General features: G+C 37.2%; 1 protein-coding gene across 2 annotated transcripts in view; it reads right to left on the bottom strand.

Moving 5' to 3' along the window:
* Positions 1-7,798: 7,798 nt before the first annotated feature.
* LOC124795753 (protein max) overlaps positions 7,799-19,668 on the bottom strand; it is a 28,252-nt gene continuing 16,382 nt past the window's right edge. For both annotated transcript variants that reach the window (XM_047259847.1, XM_047259839.1), the window contains 2 exons: positions 14,846-14,969; positions 7,799-8,271 (listed from right to left, as the gene is read on the bottom strand). In XM_047259847.1, the coding sequence (XP_047115803.1) occupies positions 8,090-8,271; positions 14,846-14,969 (306 nt within the window). In that variant the 3' untranslated portion in view covers positions 7,799-8,089. The remainder of the gene's footprint in view (positions 8,272-14,845; positions 14,970-19,668) is intronic.

The following is a 19,668-nucleotide window of genomic DNA, read 5'->3' as shown; positions in this document are numbered from 1 at the left end:
ATGTAAACAAAGAAGTGAAAACTGAAAGGTGGAAGAAATATAGAGAAAGAGTATACAAGGGAACAAACTTAAGGCAATATTACAGAAAGGGATGAGGAAGTATATTATGATGAAAGAGAGAGATGATGCTGTGAGAAGAATTTGAAAGAGCACTATATGACCCAGTGTGAAACAAGGCCCCTGGAGCAGACTACATACCCTCAGAACTAATGATCTTGGGAGAGTCAGGCATGACAAAATTATTCCTCCTGGTGTGCAAGAAATGTGAGACAGGCGAAATATCCTTAGACTTCAAAAAGGATGTAACCATTCCAGTTCTAAAGATGGCAGATGCAGACAGGTGTGAATACTACTGACCCATCAGTTTGATACACAATTGTTGTAAAACAATGGTACAAATTATTTATAGAAGTTGTGTGTGTAACTGGCAATGGAAAATGGACCTTATGTGATATTTAAGAGGAAAACTAATTCCAAAAATATGAGTGACAGGAATATTGGTGATGCATGTTTGGCAATATCACCCTTGTGCGTTGCTTAACTTACATAACATGTTGATGCTCAACAGCTTTGCAAACATGCAACTGAGGAAGTGCCACACAGGTTACAAAAAGGCAAAATTGACTTACTTATTATCCCTGAGGGCCTAACATCTGTGCTCCAACCGCTAGCTGTGTGTGTAAATAAGCCATTCAAAGCTCCACTTAAATGGCGCTAATGCAACGAATGGCCAATGAAATCCACAACAAGTGCAAAATCAAGCAGCCAGCTTTATCCTATTTGAGAGTAGGTGAAATGAGCATAGGACTCCACTTTGCTACACTGGTGGAAACATTTTTCAATGTATGTGGTATCGCAAGTTCATTGGACAAAACCGAGAACGGCACTCTATGGAAAGATGATAATGACAACAACGATTCTTCCGCTAGTGATGAAAGTGATGATGAATAGAATCATTATGTTGTATTATTTATTGTAAATAAAACACTAAGAGTGCATGGATTATTCATGTGTATACAAGATTTTTAGGTGTTCTAAACCACAGAACCTGTCAAAAGATTAGACCCCTTTTGCTGGGATGGAACTAGAACACTGACCCTTACAATTCCCAGCAGAAGCAGTTTTTAATTGGGCACAGCTCATGACCTGCTCAGAAGATTCCATTTGGCACTAACATTCTCCTGCTTTCCAAACTCCTCAGAAACCAACCTGTAACTACATATCTGCAAGGTATTTATCATTACCACATTCAAGCTCAACAATGTGTTGGTCATTGCTTCAAATGGTACACACTGAGTACACAATGAGCTATTAAAGGCGCACAAAAAGCTCACAAAAAAATTAAAAATAGAAAAAAATGAGATTAAACACTTATTAAAGATCATCTCCATATAGTGAATACTGATATACCCTCACTTTGCAATGCCACATACCATTTAGTTTTCAACAATTATTTGCACAGCACATGTACACGATTGGTTTGTCCACATCCAACCTTAAAACAATGTTTACATGGTCATGAAGATCATTTGGTCTTGCCAGAAACCATTGTTTAACATAGTTTTCCAATACATACAGATTTTTTCTTCTCTCTCCTGTGATTAACCCAATCAACACTGAACTGTTTTACAGTGTTTGGAGTGTTGGAACTGGACCATTCACATTAGCCAGACAGCACATACAGAGGCGTGTGGAACATTCTCAACGTGTTTTCTGTGACTAAATAACTCAACAGTTATATGTCAAATTTGAATGACCATTACCCAAGAACAGTAAGACATAATGTACGAGGGCTAGAAATTTAATAGTGGCAACTATTTATTTACAGCTTGTACAAAATAGATACATGTTTCAAAGTTTTACTGACCTTCAAAGTAGTCACCAGCATTGTGTATGACCCATTGCCAGTGATGTGGAAGTCGTAGGATACTCTTAGCAGTGCCAGTTCTGCTGACAGTTCGAGCGGTACGGTCTACTGCCTCACGAATTTGTAGCATTTCTGAAGAGAATGTCATGAAGTGTTTCCTTTAGTTTAGAAATTTAGTTGAACTCATGAGGGCTTAAGTCATGGGAGTGCAGTAGGTGGTGTAGCACTTAGCAGCCCCGTCAGTCAAACAAATCAGTAATAGCTCGCATTGTACGTGCTTGAGCATTGTCATGCAAAATGATGGTCAGGTCCTGCAAAAAGGGTCATCACTTCTGTCTTTATGCTGTTCATTTTTGGAACACAACCTACGACCAGCTTAGAGACAGAAGTGATGACATTTTCGCATGACCTCACAATCATTTTGCAGGACAATGCTCAAGCACATACAGTGCAAGCTGTTACCGATTTGTTTGACTGATGGGGCTGCTAAGTGCTATACAACCTACTGCACACACCAGACTTAAGCCCTCTTAAGTTAAACTATTTCTAAACTGAAGGAAACACTTCACAACATTCACTTCAGTACTGCTACAAATTCGTCGGGCAATAGACTGCCCCACTCAAACTGCCAACACAACTAGCACTGCTAAGAGTATCCTACAAATTCCACATCGTTGGCAACGGGTTATACACAATGCTGGTGACTACTTTGAAGGTCGGTAAAACTTTGAAATATGTATCTATTTTGTACGAGCTGTAAACAAATAGTTGCCACTATTAAAGTTCCAACCCTCATATATTCCAGGCAACAATAAATGTTACCAGATTGCAACAAAGTCATACCACAAAGTTTCACTCGATATAAAAGTAGGTGGGATGTTACAAATGAATATGTCTTACACTCAGCAAAATGAAATGCTGCTATATTTTCCCACTATACATTTCAGGGAGAGAAATGGGTCATCATTTAAATGTGCCTAAATCCAATCCACCAACTAGTTGCTTCTGGGAACTAAACATTTTGTCTTCATAATAACGAATCCAATGCCATCAAAAATTCTTCAGAACTAGACATGGAAGAAAACATGATACTGCAGTATTTATTACACTAACCAGTTATAGTGAAACAAGGACAAGTTTCATACTGGATATGATGTATGAAAGTCTCTTTTTGGAAGTCCTGTTTTAAGACAACAATACCACATTTGCGTGGAAAGGCATTATTTTAAGAGGTTGTAAATTAGTGAAATTCAATTTGAATAAGTGAATAAGGATGCAGAGGGAAAATAAACAACCACAGAAGTAAGTAAGGGTATTTAAGGCACTTCAGTTCTCACAAATAAAAATGTAAGTATATTGAGAATTCATCAGCAATACATACTGAATTGTTAAGAGGTTAGTCAATAACAGCAAGAGGAAAAAAAGTTGGCACACAAAGTGCACTGGTGATTGGAAAATCCTAAAGTAACAACTGAAATGTGCAAAACCATGCTACAGATAAAATGTGAACTGGAAACTTTTAACTGCAGTAAATATGTAGGGTGCCAAGAAATAAGGAAATGACAAACTCGACAAGGCCACGCATATTACAAGAAACATTTCATAAAGCAGGAAAAGGAGCAGCAGCTTCACAGTTCAGAGCATTTCAAATTTTCACGAAGTTTAAGTGTAAGAAAACAGGACTTCAAATGTTAACAATTACAGAGCAGAACAGCACTTGCTTGCTCTCCCTCTCAGAACAGAAATCGCATCTAGCATATTAGTTTCTGCTGAACAATAAACCATGATTTGTCCTCTTACTCTTAAGACTGAAGCTGATCACTTTCAATAACTAACACTAATAAATTACACAGCAACAGCTTTCACTTAAGACAGAAATTACAATGAAATTAGTTCTGTCGTAACGATGAAGGGGAGGGAGGAACCAACTAACACTGTAAATTATGGAAGGTAGACTGACTGAGATGAAATATGTTATCATTCAACTGAGAAAGGAGTATCCATTATGCCTAGTGGATTAGTGGGCAGAATTCCCTTCAATACAAGATTGAATAACATCAAAATAATACGAGTGGCGTTTGTAAACTCCATGCAAAAATAAAAACTACTTACGTGTTTGGGGTAAACATTTTTTATTTTTCGACAGTCTCCTTTTAGACTTATATACTTCGTCCAACACAGTTCTAATTTGTTGATCCCTTGCGAATAATAGGAATTGTCAAAGTCTGCAAAACAGCTATTACTTGCTGCAATCATCTCCTCGTTTGAATATCTTTGTCCCACCAGCCATTTCTTCAAATTGGGGAACAAATAGTAGTCCGAGGGAGCCAAGTCTGGAGAACAGAAGGGGAGGATGCGAAACAAGTTGGAATCCTATTTCCATTAATTTTGCAAGCACAACTGCTGAGGTGTGTGCTGGTGCATTGTCGTGATGGGAAAGGACTTTTTTACAGTCAAATTGCCAGCATATTTCTTGCAGCTCTGTTTTCAAACTGTCCAATAACGATGAATAATATGCACCAGTTTTACCCTTTTCCTGATAGTCTATGAGGATTATCCCTTGCGCATCTCAAAAAACAGTTGCCATAACCTTTCCGGCCAAAGGAATGGTCTTCGCCTTTTTTTTGGTGCAGATTCTCCCTTGTTAACCCATTGTTTAGATTGTTCTCTGGTCTCAGGAGTATAGTAATGTATCCATGTTTTATCCACAGTGACGAAACAACACTTAAAGTCCTGTGGATTCTTCCTGAACAGGTGCAAACCATCCCTGCAACACTTCACACGATTCTGTTTTTGGTCAAGTGTGAGCAATTGCAGAACCCATCTTGTGGATAGCTTTCTCATGTCCAAATGTTTGTGCAAAATATTGTGTACCCATTCATTTGAGATGCCAACAGCACTAGCAATACCACACACCTTAACCTTTCTGTCAACCATCATCATATCATGGCTTTTATCAATGATTTCTGGAGTCTTAACCGCCACAGGGCATCCAGAACGTTCAGCATCACTTGTGCTCATATGGCCACTCCGAAAATTTTGAAACCACTTATAAATTGTTCTAATCGAAGGTGCAGAGTCACTGTAATGTTTATCAAGCTTCTCTTTAGTCTCCTGAGGTGTTTTGTCTTTCATAAAGTAATGTTTAATCACCACACGGAATTCTTTTTCGTCCACTTTTTGACAATCACTCAACTTCCTTGATTCACAGGAATGCCAAACACAAAGAAATAGACCAATATGGCCGAAACTTGGTGTGCGTTCTTTCCAAAGATGCTACTAACTAAACATGATCTCAATACACGCCTGTGGTGCCACCTCTCGGACTCTGCATGGACTTTTCGAACACCCCTCGTAAAACATCCATTAGCAACAAAATAACAGAAAAAGGGAAATAAAAATGACAGACTCAATCCAACAGAAAGTGAAATAAAACTAAAAACAGTTGTAAATGAGAGAATTACCATTCCAGGGTTCCCACAAGATTCCCCAAGTGAAATTCCTTAATATTTCCCTAATTTCCAGGTAAGTTTTAGCATCTTTCCCTGACAAATTCTGAGGTTTAAAGGGCAAGTTAAAACATAAGTTAACAAAAAATATTAAGGACTTCTGTATTTCTAAACGTGTGAGCAAACATATAAGTACTACCATCAACATTTTGTGTAATGAACTGCTTTTAGATGGAGAAAGCAAGCCAAAAGGTATGTTTGTTTCATTAAGACCACTGCTGTTATTTTATTTCAATAAAGCGAAACAATTGGTGACAAAAATACACATTTTGTTGGAGTTGCAAGACAGATTTAAAATACCTTCACTGCTTTCAGAAATAACATCAGAAAAAAAGCAGGCTTCTTGAAAGAACTGTATAAGGTGGGGAAGAATTGTGTAAACCCACACTGTAGGTGACCACAAATAAAATGTTGGTTCTACTATGATCGTTATTGTCAGTTATTACACATTGTGTTACATCTATTATTCTAAAGGTATTGTGCGATTTTTCTTTCAAGAAGTACAAAAGTACACAGTGTACAAACTTCCAGCAACTGCCACAATTTTCTTCTTCTTATCGGCCATACTTTCTAATATATAACCTAATTTTGGAATTCCAAAATGTATTACAATAAACAAAATGTCCTCAAAATGTGACACAGTTGCAATTCCTGAAATCCATCGCCTGTGGCCTCTGGCCTGCTGAGGAGCACCACAGTCCTCGCTCCATGGATAAACCATGAAAATCTGCCGCATTACACCACACACAGGCAGACCCAGCCTGCAGGCAGACCAGTGATACTAGATCCAACAGGAAGGGCCTGCACATTAGTGGGAAACTATGGGCTTCAGATCAGCAGGCCCGATCCATTAAAGAAATCCACAGAAATGGCCTGCGGTTTTTGCCCAACATGGAAGTCCACTCGTGTGGCCAGCTATTCACGTGTCACAGACACCATGTTGATGAAATGAGACCGTCGTGATCACCCACACTAACTTGTGCAAATACTCTGAGAATCAATACTGGTGAGGATTGGTAGCAACTCACAGTAAAGATGATCACTGAGCCACAGAGGACGACGTAGGAAAGACAATCACACTCCCACAACTAAATTTTTGGCCATAGCCTTTGTCGGAAAAAGAGAGCGCACACACATTCACACAATCACTCAATCACAACTGTCTCCGGCCGTTGCGTCAACAAGCTCTGAGAAACACATCCAAACAAACCACTTCTCATGCTGCCCTGTCTCTCAATGCAGTACCAGTGCCTACTGCTTTAAACCATATATGGCAAGAAAGTGTAGATGCACATGTTTAGTTACAAAGGTGCAAATTGGTGGTTTATTCAGAAGCTAAATGTGAAACCTTTACCAAAGATTTCACTCCTCAAAAAATTCTTTCATTTTCCTGATATATTATCCAGTGAACACATAGTTAAATAATGCTTATGGCATATAGAAAGCGAAATGGGCACGAACTATTATGGAAATATTTCCAAATCGTTCATCGGTTCTGGGGAAGTGGCTTGAATGAGTAATAAATGAGTCTAACATCTGTCCTTAATGTTTGGTGTTATAGTCCACTTTTCCAATTGGATAACCACACACTACTTTCCAGGAAAAGGGAGGAACTGGTCAACTGAAATTGTTGCACCACAAATCAGATTTTAAAAAACAATCACATACCACAAATAAGGTATTCATCATGCAAATGAGGAGGAAATTATTATAGCTCATTAAATAACAATTACTGAACAAAGTAAATAACCACATGCTACCTGCAAAATTACTGCAGTGTTTAGTTCATACAACACTGTGACATTTCAGGTAAACAAATTTACGCCAACTCCATAAGCACCATTTCAATATCAATGAACTTCGATGCAAACTTATTTAAAATGCGAAAGACATGAATGATTTTGGATGTCAACATTAACCTGTAAAGAAAATTGCAGCAAATTACTGACCTTGATAATTTTAATTATTTTTAAAGTAAACTTATCATGAAAGTGAAATGTATCTGTTTAACACACCCCTAGACTTTCATAATACTTTATTTGTGTTATTAACAGAAAACCTCTGAAGAGAAAATTTGTAAGAAAACATGGGTGGTGTTTCATGAAAACACTAAAATCTACTACAAACTGAAAATGCAGAAAATATGCCGTTAAAACTCCCAAATGCATTCCATAATATTACTGCTAAGCACCAATTTTAACTATGTATTCCCAAAAATTTAACATTTTAGCTGCACTGTTCCTATGTGACAGGAATATCAATCCATGTCTAGTAATTGTGGTTCAATCATCTCACCATGATTCAACAGTAGAAACTATATTAAATACTAAAATATTTAAATATATTCTGATGACATTAAGTCACAACATAATGAAGGAAGGAACTGGATGGACAAAGGCAGTTTATCATTGGTTTCAAGTGATTACACTTTTACAGTATTCAGATTCATTTCATAGGATATATCTTACATAACTAAGCACAAGTTTCAGGTACAGAGACAGGAAATGTTTCAGCTTTTACATTCCACAATTTCATTTGCATAACACAGTAAGCAACCTCACAGTTCTTGCACATGTATTCTGTACCAGTCAGAGTTTCACCTGTAATAAAATCTCTACCCTGAAGAAACAGAAGCCAGCTAACTGACGGTCTGCTTATACATGTCAAATTGGAGCATCAGTAAATGCTTCATGTTGGTATCTCGTAAGACCCTTTACAAACCAGTAACCTTGAGTTTTTTAGGACGACGTGTTGTGTGGGATGTCTCAGAATCAGAGGTGTCAGACTCAGACTCCTGCTGGAAGTTTGCTATGGCATCTGGTTTGCCAACAAGTGAAACTTCACTTGTTTCTGCAGCAAAGTTACCAGTTGCTTTGGCTTTCTCCAATGTTCGAACTGCAACATTAAATTTTCATAAATACAATCATTTACAACATACAGATAAAAATACATACAACAGAATATTGATAAAATACATATTTATATTATGAAAGTACAAATGTGAATTCTGCAAGTACAGCACAGTAGCTTTTGACGCCCTGAAATTGAGATCGTGATCTGCTTTTGTCGGCCAATCATAGCTCATTTTACGTGACTCGCAAGAAGCCAATGACAACAGATATTCAGAGCATAGGATTTATGCCAATAGCAAGATCGCTGCTAATTAGCACTTACACACAGATAGGAAAGTTAATTGTTTAAATTAGTACACATCCAGTACAGCTACACAAAAAGCTAGCTTTCACCTATAATATTAGTCATAAAAATATATATATTATTCCACATTTGTGCTTAGGCAGGACCCAGAGCATAGTTTCAATTGCAGCAGGTGAATATTTTGGACAATAACAATTGTAAGTTTCACTGCTGGGCACTGAACATTTTGTGTGGTCCTTGGCTGAATAAATGTTCCGATGAGCACTTAAGTCAAATATATGTGAAATTGCTCAAGAATTCACCTGACACTTTATTTTGAAGCATAATTATACTTTTTGCGATCATTATTGCAGAATTTGTAATCTATGAAAGAATTACAATGAATACGAAAAACAAACCTTGAAGCTTGATCTTTTTTATCAAACACAAACATGGCAAAGAGTTTTAAGAAATGGCACAAATGGCTGGTCTTCAGAGTCATTTTTCCAAGCAGCTGGTCCTTAAAATGTTTGGAATAAGAACCAAATGATGTGTGATTTACGAAATAAATCACCCATTCTCACATGCAATGTAATTCCATCTTGCGTAAAAGAAAACTTATTTTGAAAGTAACACTTCTCAAACCATCAATCGCAATATTTTCAGACGACCTGCTAGAAATGTAAACAGTTGTAACATCACACTCATCGAAAACAGTTTGTTGTTACTAAGTATTGCACAGTCTTTGTCCTACCGCCCTTGACACATGTTGCTGTTGGCAGAGGCTTGTGTGCGGATAATGTTTTGTTGCAAATAGCACATTTTTTTTTTGCAATAAAATTTTTTTGTGTTATTCTCCTGTTTACATTTTCTTGAAGCAGTATTATTCTGCAGTAGTGGGCCAAGGTAAAATTTTTTGTTAAGAGTATCAGTTCTTACCAATTGATTACAAAAATTTAAATGGAAACCAAAACATGAAAAATTCTTGGGTTTTTCCCAGATGAAAAATTTCCCGTGTTTTTCCTGGTTTTACCGGTGAGTGAAGTAGATATGATGAAGATAATGTTGCCTCAGGATAGTACGCATGTACACAAAGACTGAATACTGCAGTGAAAAAATGTACAACAAAACAATTCTCAAACTACCTTCTCCAAATTTGACATTTTTGTTAACTTCAAAAAACTGTTTGGTGGTGGTGCAGACTTCAGCTATTTAAGAAGTAAAATTACACAAGATGGCTCAAGCAAATACACCATCAGATGAAAGATGGTGCACACAGACAGTGCATTTTTCAACAACAGAATTTATTAGTATCAAAACTCAAGTGATTTAAGGCATTTTTTTTAAAAACTGTTCACCTGGAGCACGACAATAAAAAAAAAAAAAAATGGAATCCAAGAAAAGTCAACACCAAGATATTGGAATTGCCCGATAAAGATTTTATGAGTGAAATGGACACAAAACAGTGAAAGAAAGATATACACAAAAGGAATGAAGTTTAGAAGTGCCCACCCAGAAGAAAGAAGGACATGCTTGAAAATCTTCAAGAATAGGCAGCTTGTATGAAGGGTAATCAAAGTATTAACTACCACATCAAATGTGTTAATTATGTAACATTGTACTTGCAGTTACATGTCTGCCATCCAGTGTCATTACACATACAGTATAAAACTAGAGAAGCCTAAACATAACGGCAAAGACCATTGACAACATGGAGTATTGTGCAATAATCAGTTTCTGCATTTGGAGGGGAACAGTGCTGCAATGATCCATGCGAAGCTGGCGGAAGTAAAAAGCAGCCATACACCATTATGTGGTAGACATGATACAATGGTTAGGTGGCAGGAAATATTCTAGTATAGTTAAATTTTCTGAAATGAAACAGAACAATGTGACAGAGCACCTGTGGAGAAACTGGAATCTCAAGAGAAGTGGAGACCATAGTGCTTCAAGATCAGCTCATTACAATCTAGGTGACAGCGGAAAAAGTTGAAAATCAATCATGGATCAGTTCTCAAAATGCTGCACGACAATTTGGAATGTGACAAATACAGTGAAACCTCTTTATAACATTCCTCCATATAATGTTTTCCTCTTTGTTACATCTGTTTCTTTCGGTCCCGACTAAAAGCCAATATAAACAATGTTAAATTTTCCTCTTTACTGCGTTTCCTCTACATTACAATTTCCTCTATGTAACACTCATATTTTTGGAACCCTGGTCAATTATTTACATCTTTATAACGTTTAAATGACTGGATGTAGACGCATCATTTTCCATTCTGTGGATTCACAGTTTGCACCGGCTCGGAAAGCGCACGCTCAGCATATTTCATATGTCGGTGGCAGAACCTGGTCACGTGACATGTGACGCACATTCTGCTTGCGATCTTTTTGGCGGCATTTACTTTCACCCATCCACCTACCGGGCCCCATGTTTTAATTACAAAAGCTAATCATTTGATACATAGATCATTTGCAATGAATATCATATTACAGTGTTGTGAAAATTTAAAATGTCACCTATGGCACCATTTGTCAAAGCTGATTAGTGGTATCCCAATCTTCAGTAATGCCCTATAATTATTATTTGGAAGCCTTCCTCTTTATAGTGTTTTCCTCTATACAGCGTTCAGAGTTTGTAGTCCCTTGAAAAACGTTATATAGAGGTTTCACTGAATTTCCATCCCATGGGTTCCATAACTGCTGACATTATTGAAAAAGTTTGCAGAAATGAGGCAACATAAGAACTGTTGCAGCAGTGTCAAGCCAAACCAGACGATTTCCTTCAGCACCTCATCACCACGGAGAAGTGCTGGCTGTATCACTATGACACTGAGATAAATGAGCAGTAGAAACATGGAAACATCCCCACTGAAGAAGACACTCAACTACTTTAGGGCAAGGGGATGCTGATTGTTTTTCCAGACTGTCATGGTACGATGCTACTAGATTATGCTCATAAAAGGCAAACCATCATGCATTGTGTGGGAGACATTTCCAGAGTGACAAATGGTTTTCAAGGTCTAATGTTTCCTAAACAACCAAAATGTAGATTACTACAACCAAGGTATCCATCAGTGAGAAAAACATATCGCAGTGCAGAATGAATATGCACAGAAGAATAAACATCACTGAGTTTCATGGTTGCATCTCTGTTTTTGTATGTAATGACAGAAACTTTATGATCATCCCCTCATGTGGCGAAACACTTCACCCAACTTTCAAGTCATAATCACTTTATTTCTCAATCACTGCACACTTTTCAGGTGTTTTGCAATAATATATGCATTTGTATCACAAGGAGAGACTAATGCATAGAAAAGTTTTCTCTTTCATGATAAATGACATGTTCCCTAAATGGTAGTAACCACCACTGACTAGTTGTTTGCAAGCAAGCTTGCCTGGAATCCCTTGCTGTTAAAAAAAGACTTTGGCACTTATGAAAGAATCAACAATTAGCAGCAATATGTCCTTCCAAAATCAATCTGTCATTTAGTAAGTCTCTAATCAACATATTTTTGCACACAATGTATGTTGTAGGCTATTTAATCAAACATTTGAAGAGAATGTAGTCATTCACAAATTGTAGACTCATTATATGATAGGCATGATTATTCTGGATAAATCTGAATATGCATTTGTCTTTTACAGATACATTTCACACTTTACACTGATGACATTCAGTACAATATGGAGCAAGAAATTTGCAAAAATTTATCTTTTATACTTATGGAATAAATCTCTTGGAGAAATATGGAGAATGAATTCTGCTTAAATATGACTTCTTGTGGAATGACAACTCTTCTACAAGGTTGAATCATAAAAATGCTTCCAATGGGTATTAAAAATAAGCAAATGATTACAGCTTCATGACATTTGTGTAGTTGGAAAGAGAGACTTTGAAGGTCACATTGCGCAAAGTGCATTCTGTCATTCACTTCCAGCATGCGCAATAAGCCAATTCTACCAAGGTTCATCACGGCCTGTGGCCTGTGTATGGGTATTGGGTTACAAGTGATGATAATGCAAGAGAGTGGTGCAGAAAATTCTAGGCTGGTCACACACATGTGGTTGATGAAAGTGGTAGATGTGGCTACTGAAACTGATAACAGGTTTCATGAAAATAATGCATGAGAATACTCTGACATGACATTTTACGTGGGAGTCTTATAAATCTCCGAAGCGTAGTGATATATAATTTGTGCAGTATCACCAAGAACTTCATCGCCTACATGGTAAGTCATATGATTAACTTCATGCCTTTCATCAAAATAATAGCATCTTTTATAATGGAATAAGGATCTAACTTGTGAGCAGGGGTATCTCTAGTTCTGAAACAGTTCACCAAGATATAGTCCCAAAAAAGTAACTAGAGCAGCTAAGGAAATAGTGAGCTATTAATGAAATGAAGATGACAGATGTTTTACTAGTTGAAAGTAAACAAAGCGTATTAATGCTGAAATCATTTAATTTTAATTTGACCGATAGCACAACACTGGCAATACACAAACTATAGTCGAGTGCTCTATTAAATATTTTCATTGGCTGGCTGATCCATGAACAAAAATCAACAACTGCATTACGAAGGCTTCTTTTAAATAACATAACAAAAAGTATTTCTCACCGTATTCTACATCAAATGAGGTGAACCAAGAAACCGTTACAGAATTAATGATATGCAATCAGAAGAGTACCAAATATTAAAAGAAGCTGCAGTGAAGATGTGACAAACAGTCATCACACAATGTAAATATGTTCAAGATGATGAAATATTAGTCACTTAGGACAACAAGTAATAGAAAGTCAATTCAAAACAATCAGCACAGGTTGATTACTGAAGGGATCATTCTTCTTCACAAAGCAGCACAACCACATATTGTGACTGAAACAAAGGAAGAAAAAAAAAAAAACTTCAAGACTTTCTGTCTGGGAGATTTTTCCAATGCCATCATAAACCTAAAATGGCAGCAAGTGACTTTCAACTCTTCCTCAACATGTAGGGCTGGCTGGGTACTCAGTACTTCACAACCAACAACAAGCTGAAGGTTGCCATCAACTATTGTCTGAAGCACCACCATTCTTTGATGAAGTGATAAAGAAGCTGGTGTCAACGTACGACAAATGTTTGAACTTCGGTAGTGACTATATGGAGCAGTAATGTCAATATGCAGGTACATATTGTAAATAAAAAATTGTATTTTTTTAAGAGCCAATCAGAGGCTGATTTTTGAATAGCTTTCATACGTAAACAGACATGTATTTCACAAAGCAGAGCTCTTTTAAAACTCAGCTCGCTCTCTTCGTCTACGACATCTAAAATGCTGTAGGCTAGTGCACAGGCTGATGCTGTGTTCCTTTTGGAAGGCATTTGATACCGTTCAGGAATACCATACAGTGAACAAAGTGCAAGCTTACCTGTGGTGGACCAAATTTATGGCTGGATTCAGGACATCCTAGGAGATGGAACTCAATATGTTATCCACATACTATAAGGTGGCTTGCTGATATAGAATTAGGTGTCTTTTGCAGTAAAGGCATTTTGAACATTTGTGTAACCCAGGGGAAAAGGGATTAACAATCTAATTTTATTTGCTAATTACAAGTCATTAAAATTACTCTCTAATGGAGTAACAACAGAATGAAACTTTTGCTACTAAGAGGTAATCAACGATAAGCCTTTCAACAGGACAAAAATTTCCCGTTTAAATAGTTCTAAATGAAAACTCCAGTCTGGACGCAGAAAATGTAAGTGGATGCAGTAATCTGATAACTATAAATAACAACAAAAAACAAGGAGAGATGTACTTGGCACTAGGAGATGAAATACCTCTTGTTCTCAATAGGAACAGTTACAAGTAAAAGACAATAATGATAACTTTCTGAACTTTCATTTTACTTCCTTGGGAAAGAAAAGAGGATCCACAAAATGAGGACATTTGGACTTGTGGAGGAGATCTGTGACCTATGTAATAGATTATAGGAACAGTGTTTTGGTCACATGCTGTTTTATTAATATTGATTATTGGTTTCAGCTTTGCACTGTCATCTGAAGGTTGCAAAGCTCAAAGCAGTAATCAATTTCAATGAAGTAGCATGTGATCAAGACAATGACTTTGCAATCTAGAGGGATTAATTGAGGAAGGGATCAGATCAGCCAAGATGGTATGTTGAGATAGACTCACCTGCTTCTGCTCCAATATAGTCTCACAAATAAACAAAAATAAAAATTAATGCAATCTACCTTCTAACAACAAACAATTTGTTCACTTGCCCATAAATAGTCTAACAACAAAAATGCGCAAAAGGTAACAGACCACAGTGTACAACTTACTCTGAGACTCCAAGAGTGTATTCTGTCTCTTCAGATCATCAATATCTTGTTGATGGGCGGAATTTTTTCTTCTCATGAACTGAATATAGTCTGCAGCTTTCTTTAAGATAAGCGCACGACTTGCCTGGGAAGCAAAATACATATTCCATGTTATTTTGGTTTCCTTCAAACAAAAATAATGCATTACAGGATTATAAATTTCTATGAGAAACTTACGTCAAAACCAAAAACATCTCCCACTGCTACCAAAAGCAAGTGGAAAAAAAGTACAAAAAAGTGAGAGTGAAATTTATAGATTAATTTGTGTGACACACTTCCTGACCCACAACTCCCCATATGACTGCGTAGCTGAAAGCGGAACATTTCAGCGATTTTGATCGAGATAAACTCACACTGCAGTATTGTTCTTCCGCACACCAGTGTAGAAGTGTGCACACAATCAACTAAGTGAAAGTTCCAAGCAATATGCACATTTATTTATATATAAAAGCCTATTTAGAAATTTCCCACTGTGAGACCACATGTACAAGATTGTGCGCCAATGTAAAGTTCTAGATTCGCACAATGCGTCGTTTCTGCGTAATCTTTCACTGATTGTATCAATTCCCTTTTGTTCTGTCACACATCGTGAAATTTTGAATATTTGTGAGTGCCATGATAAAGCTGTACTGTTATCGTTAATTGTAGGCATAAACTCAATAGCGCTCTTTTTAAAATTTTGAGAACAGTAGGCGCATCCTCCCTAAACAACCTTTCTCTAATTTAATTTTACAATTATGTGAGAAATAGGTTATCTTGAAAATTTTCATATGCTGCAAAGGCTAAACTTTCGTAAGTTACCGGTACATAATTTATTTTGTAGCAAATCAGCATTTGTGGCTCACAGTTTCGCCAAAAAATAGATCACCCCTGCTTCAGTGTACATTAATGCAAATAAACATGTACTTTTGAGAATATAATCTATAATATATGAGCAATTTCTAGCCAACAGGTGTTTGTGATTTAGTTAATGTAGCAGATTTTTGACTAACATTGTATGTTACATCTAGTTTTCCTTTGCAGAGGAGTAGCCCTATATATTACAAGCATTTATCATAAATTAACTCTGTTTTCCAGTTTCCTAATAATTATAATTAACATCAAATCATTTTAGGAAAGTAATAGTTTTTACCACATGTCTTCGTGTTGCCTTAATAGAAATCTCATTTTGTGTATTTGCTTCAATTCTTGTACAGGGAATTAGCAACTTCTTAGCTTAACAAATTACAAGATAACCAGTGAGCTTAAAGTTATTTGTTCATTGTCTTGCAATATATTGCACCAGTCAAAACGTAGCACCACTGTGTATGCTGTTCTCGAGCATGCAATGAGTTGGCTAATATTCGTAAGTACCTGGAAATCATCCTGACTACTGTCAAATGATTGGCAGCTGCTGAAAATCACAAGTGTTGGAAGAACTCCAGAGAGCTGTGTGTACCTGTGCTACCTGTACCAGTGGCAACTCAAGTATTATTCTCCCCCATGGATCTTGTCTTCTCTGCAGAAAGTACAAATCTGCCATTACTTGTCCACTTGACTGTGACTGACATGTCAATGGTAGACCAAGGCATTCTGTACAGGGGGGACAGGGACCAGGGAGGACTCTGGAGCTGTAATGATCCCCCAAATCAACAAGTCTGAGGTGCTGTCTTTCACTCAAACTGAGCCAGTGGGACTCATTTCACCTGTTTTGGGGAAACTTTGTACATTGTCAGGAAATGGCAAATGCAAAAGGGAAGGAGTCTATTAATCGTTAGCAGTTCAAATGTAGAGCGAACAATTGTATCCTCTAGCCCTCTAGGGATATGCAGCAAGGGACAGAAAAGGACACCATGTGAACTCCGTATGTATTCCTGGAGGCCTCATTCAACATGCTGCAGAGGCTGTTCCAGCAGCCACTGAGGGAACAGGGTGCAACCAACTGCCAATTGTGGCACAGGTTGGAACAAATGATGCCTGTTGTCTGAGCTCTGATGTTATTCTTGGGTCATTCTGGTAACTGGCAGAGAAATTTGAGAAGACCAGCCTTGTGCATGGAGTTTCAACGAAACTCACGATTTGCAGCATTGTTGCCAGAACAGATGGTGGACCTTTGGTTTTTAGTACAGTGGAAGAACTGAACTAGAGACTTCAAAACGTTCTGTGACAAGCTAGGCTAAGACTTCCTGGACTTGTGCCATAGGGTTGAAAACAGTGGAGTGCCCCTAAATGGGTCAGGTGTGCACTAAAGAGAGGCTGCTTCTCAGGTAGCTGACTGCGTCGGGCGCACACAAGGGTTTTTCAGATTAGGTGACTTGCCACCCAATCCAGATAACAATAGCTGTAGGAAACCCTGAAGTACCAGTGTAAGATAGTAAGAAATGTCTCCCACAGGTGAAAGTATTAAAATCCTAACAGTAAACTGAACTAGAGTGCCAGAGCTTGAAGAGCTCATGAAAAGCGGTGAAGCTCACGTAATACTAGGTACAGAAAGCTGGTTGAAACCCGAAATTGATAGCAGCGACACTTTTGGGGAAAATTTAAGTGTATATCAAATGGACAGGCATATGGGAAATGGAGATGGTGTATTTGTCACAGTAGACAAGAAACTCAAATCCACTGTGGTATAAACTGAAGATGCATGTGAGATTGTTTGGGCAAGACTCAGTTTCAGGGTTGGGAATAGAAAAAAAATTTAAAAAACAAATAAATAAATAAAAAAATAAAAAAATGATTATTGGATACTTCTATAGCCATCCAGACTCATCTCCTGGTGTAACCGAAAACTTTAGAGAAAACCTCAGTTCACTTGTACATGATTTCCCCTATCATACTGTAATCTTCGGTGGAGACTTTAATCATCCAACACTTAATTGGGAAAATTACAGTTTTGTTAGTGGTTGGTGAGAAGACATCCTGTGAAACATTAGTAAATGCCTTCTCTGAAAACCATCTAGAACAGATAGTTAGGAACCCCACACATGAAGGAAATATACTGGATCTAATTGTAACAAATAAACCTGACCTCTTTGAGGATGTCCAAATCAAAACTGGTATCAGTGACCATGACACGATTGTAAAAGTACAAAGGACAACTAAATCAAGCAGAAAAATATATATGTTCAGTAAGCTAGATAGAACATCAATAGTGTCATATCCTAGCAAGGGGCTTGAAACTTTTGGCTCAGGGCAGGAGCACATAGAGTAACTCTGCCTCTAGTTTAAAAGAATAGTTCACCATGCACTGGATAGATATGTACCCTGTAGAACAGTTCACAATTGGAGGGAACCTCCATGGTATATAGTCACTCTAAAGAAACTTCTAAAGAAACAGATTATTGCACAATAGGTGTAAACCAAAATGCAGGACTATAGATAGAGAGATGCTGAATGAAATGTGTTTGGCTGTCAAGAGAGCAATGCGCGATGCCTTCAATGACTACCGTAGCAGAATACTGTCCAGTGATCTTTCACAGAACCCAAGGAAATTCTGGTCATATGTAAAGGCTTTTACTACCAACAAAGTTAGTGTCCAGTCCCTAGCAAATGAGACAGGAACAGAAATTGAGGGTAACAAAGAAAATGCTGTAATACTTACCTCCATTTTCAAATGTTCCTTTACAAAGGAAAACCCAGGAGAATTGTCCCAGTTTAATCCTCATACCGATGAAAAGATGAATCAAATATGTATTACAATCAGTGGTGTTGAGAAACAGCTGAAATCATTAAAATTGAACGAAGTTCCAGGGCCCGATGGAATACCTGTCAGATTCTATCCTGAATTTGTGGCTTAATTAGCCCCCCAAATTGTAATCTATTGTAGATCCCTCCAACAAAAAGTTGCGCAGTTCTTGGAAAAAGACACAGGTCACACACGTCTTCAAGAAGAGTGGTAGAAGTGATCCACAAAACTACCATTCAATATCCTTGACATTAATTTGTTTTAGAATCTCAGAACATATTTTGAGCTCAAACATAATGAGGAGTCTCAAACAGAGTAATCATATGGCTGATCTGGATTTGATCCTACTTGCAGGCTCAATTTTTGTTTTTTTTAATTGTTTTAAAAATTGTAACAACTTTTAAATACAGTTAATGACCTGTAGTATTATCAATTCAATCACAAATAATTTAGTTTCTTTGTGAAATGGCTGTCACAGGCTACTTAAAATGTGAATTACACTCATCAATACGTTCTTTTTAAAAGTGGTAATTAATTTACCTCCATTAAAAATTATTCAACTTTTTAAAAAGAAAATACTGATGAGTGTAACTCACATTTTAAGTAGCTGTGACAACCATTTCATAAACACATAATATTATTTGTGATTTAATTGATATACTTCAGTCCATTAACTAACAGTTGTTATAATTTTTAAAATGATTAAAAAACATTGTGAAACAGTACCAACAGGTAGGTAGGACTGAAACCAGGTTGGCCACATGGCATAGAACACACTACTGAATGAGTTACGTCTAAATCTAAAGAGCCCTTTTCTGGATAGTGTCCTTTAAGAGATCTACGAGTCGACACCCTTGACATATACTACTAATCTGGGAAGTCTCATCCCAAAATGACTTTCTGAGGCCGGAAGGTCTCCCGTCAGTACCACACCTACACTTATTGTAAGAAGTACAGTCATATGACTTATAAAGTGAAATTTGTGACTGGAATGAGGACTTTTTGGTAGGGAGGATGCACTATGTTATCTGGATGGACAATCCTTGTCAGATGTAGAAATAACTTCAGGTGTGCCCCAGGGAAGTGTGTTGGGTCCTTATTGTTCATGTTATATATTTACGAC

This window comes from Schistocerca piceifrons, chromosome 1, assembly GCF_021461385.2.
Source record: "Schistocerca piceifrons isolate TAMUIC-IGC-003096 chromosome 1, iqSchPice1.1, whole genome shotgun sequence".
Taxonomy (NCBI): domain Eukaryota; kingdom Metazoa; phylum Arthropoda; class Insecta; order Orthoptera; family Acrididae; genus Schistocerca; species Schistocerca piceifrons.
Note: the sequence above shows the minus strand (reverse complement) of the source record. Positions and strands in the feature narration are given on the sequence as shown.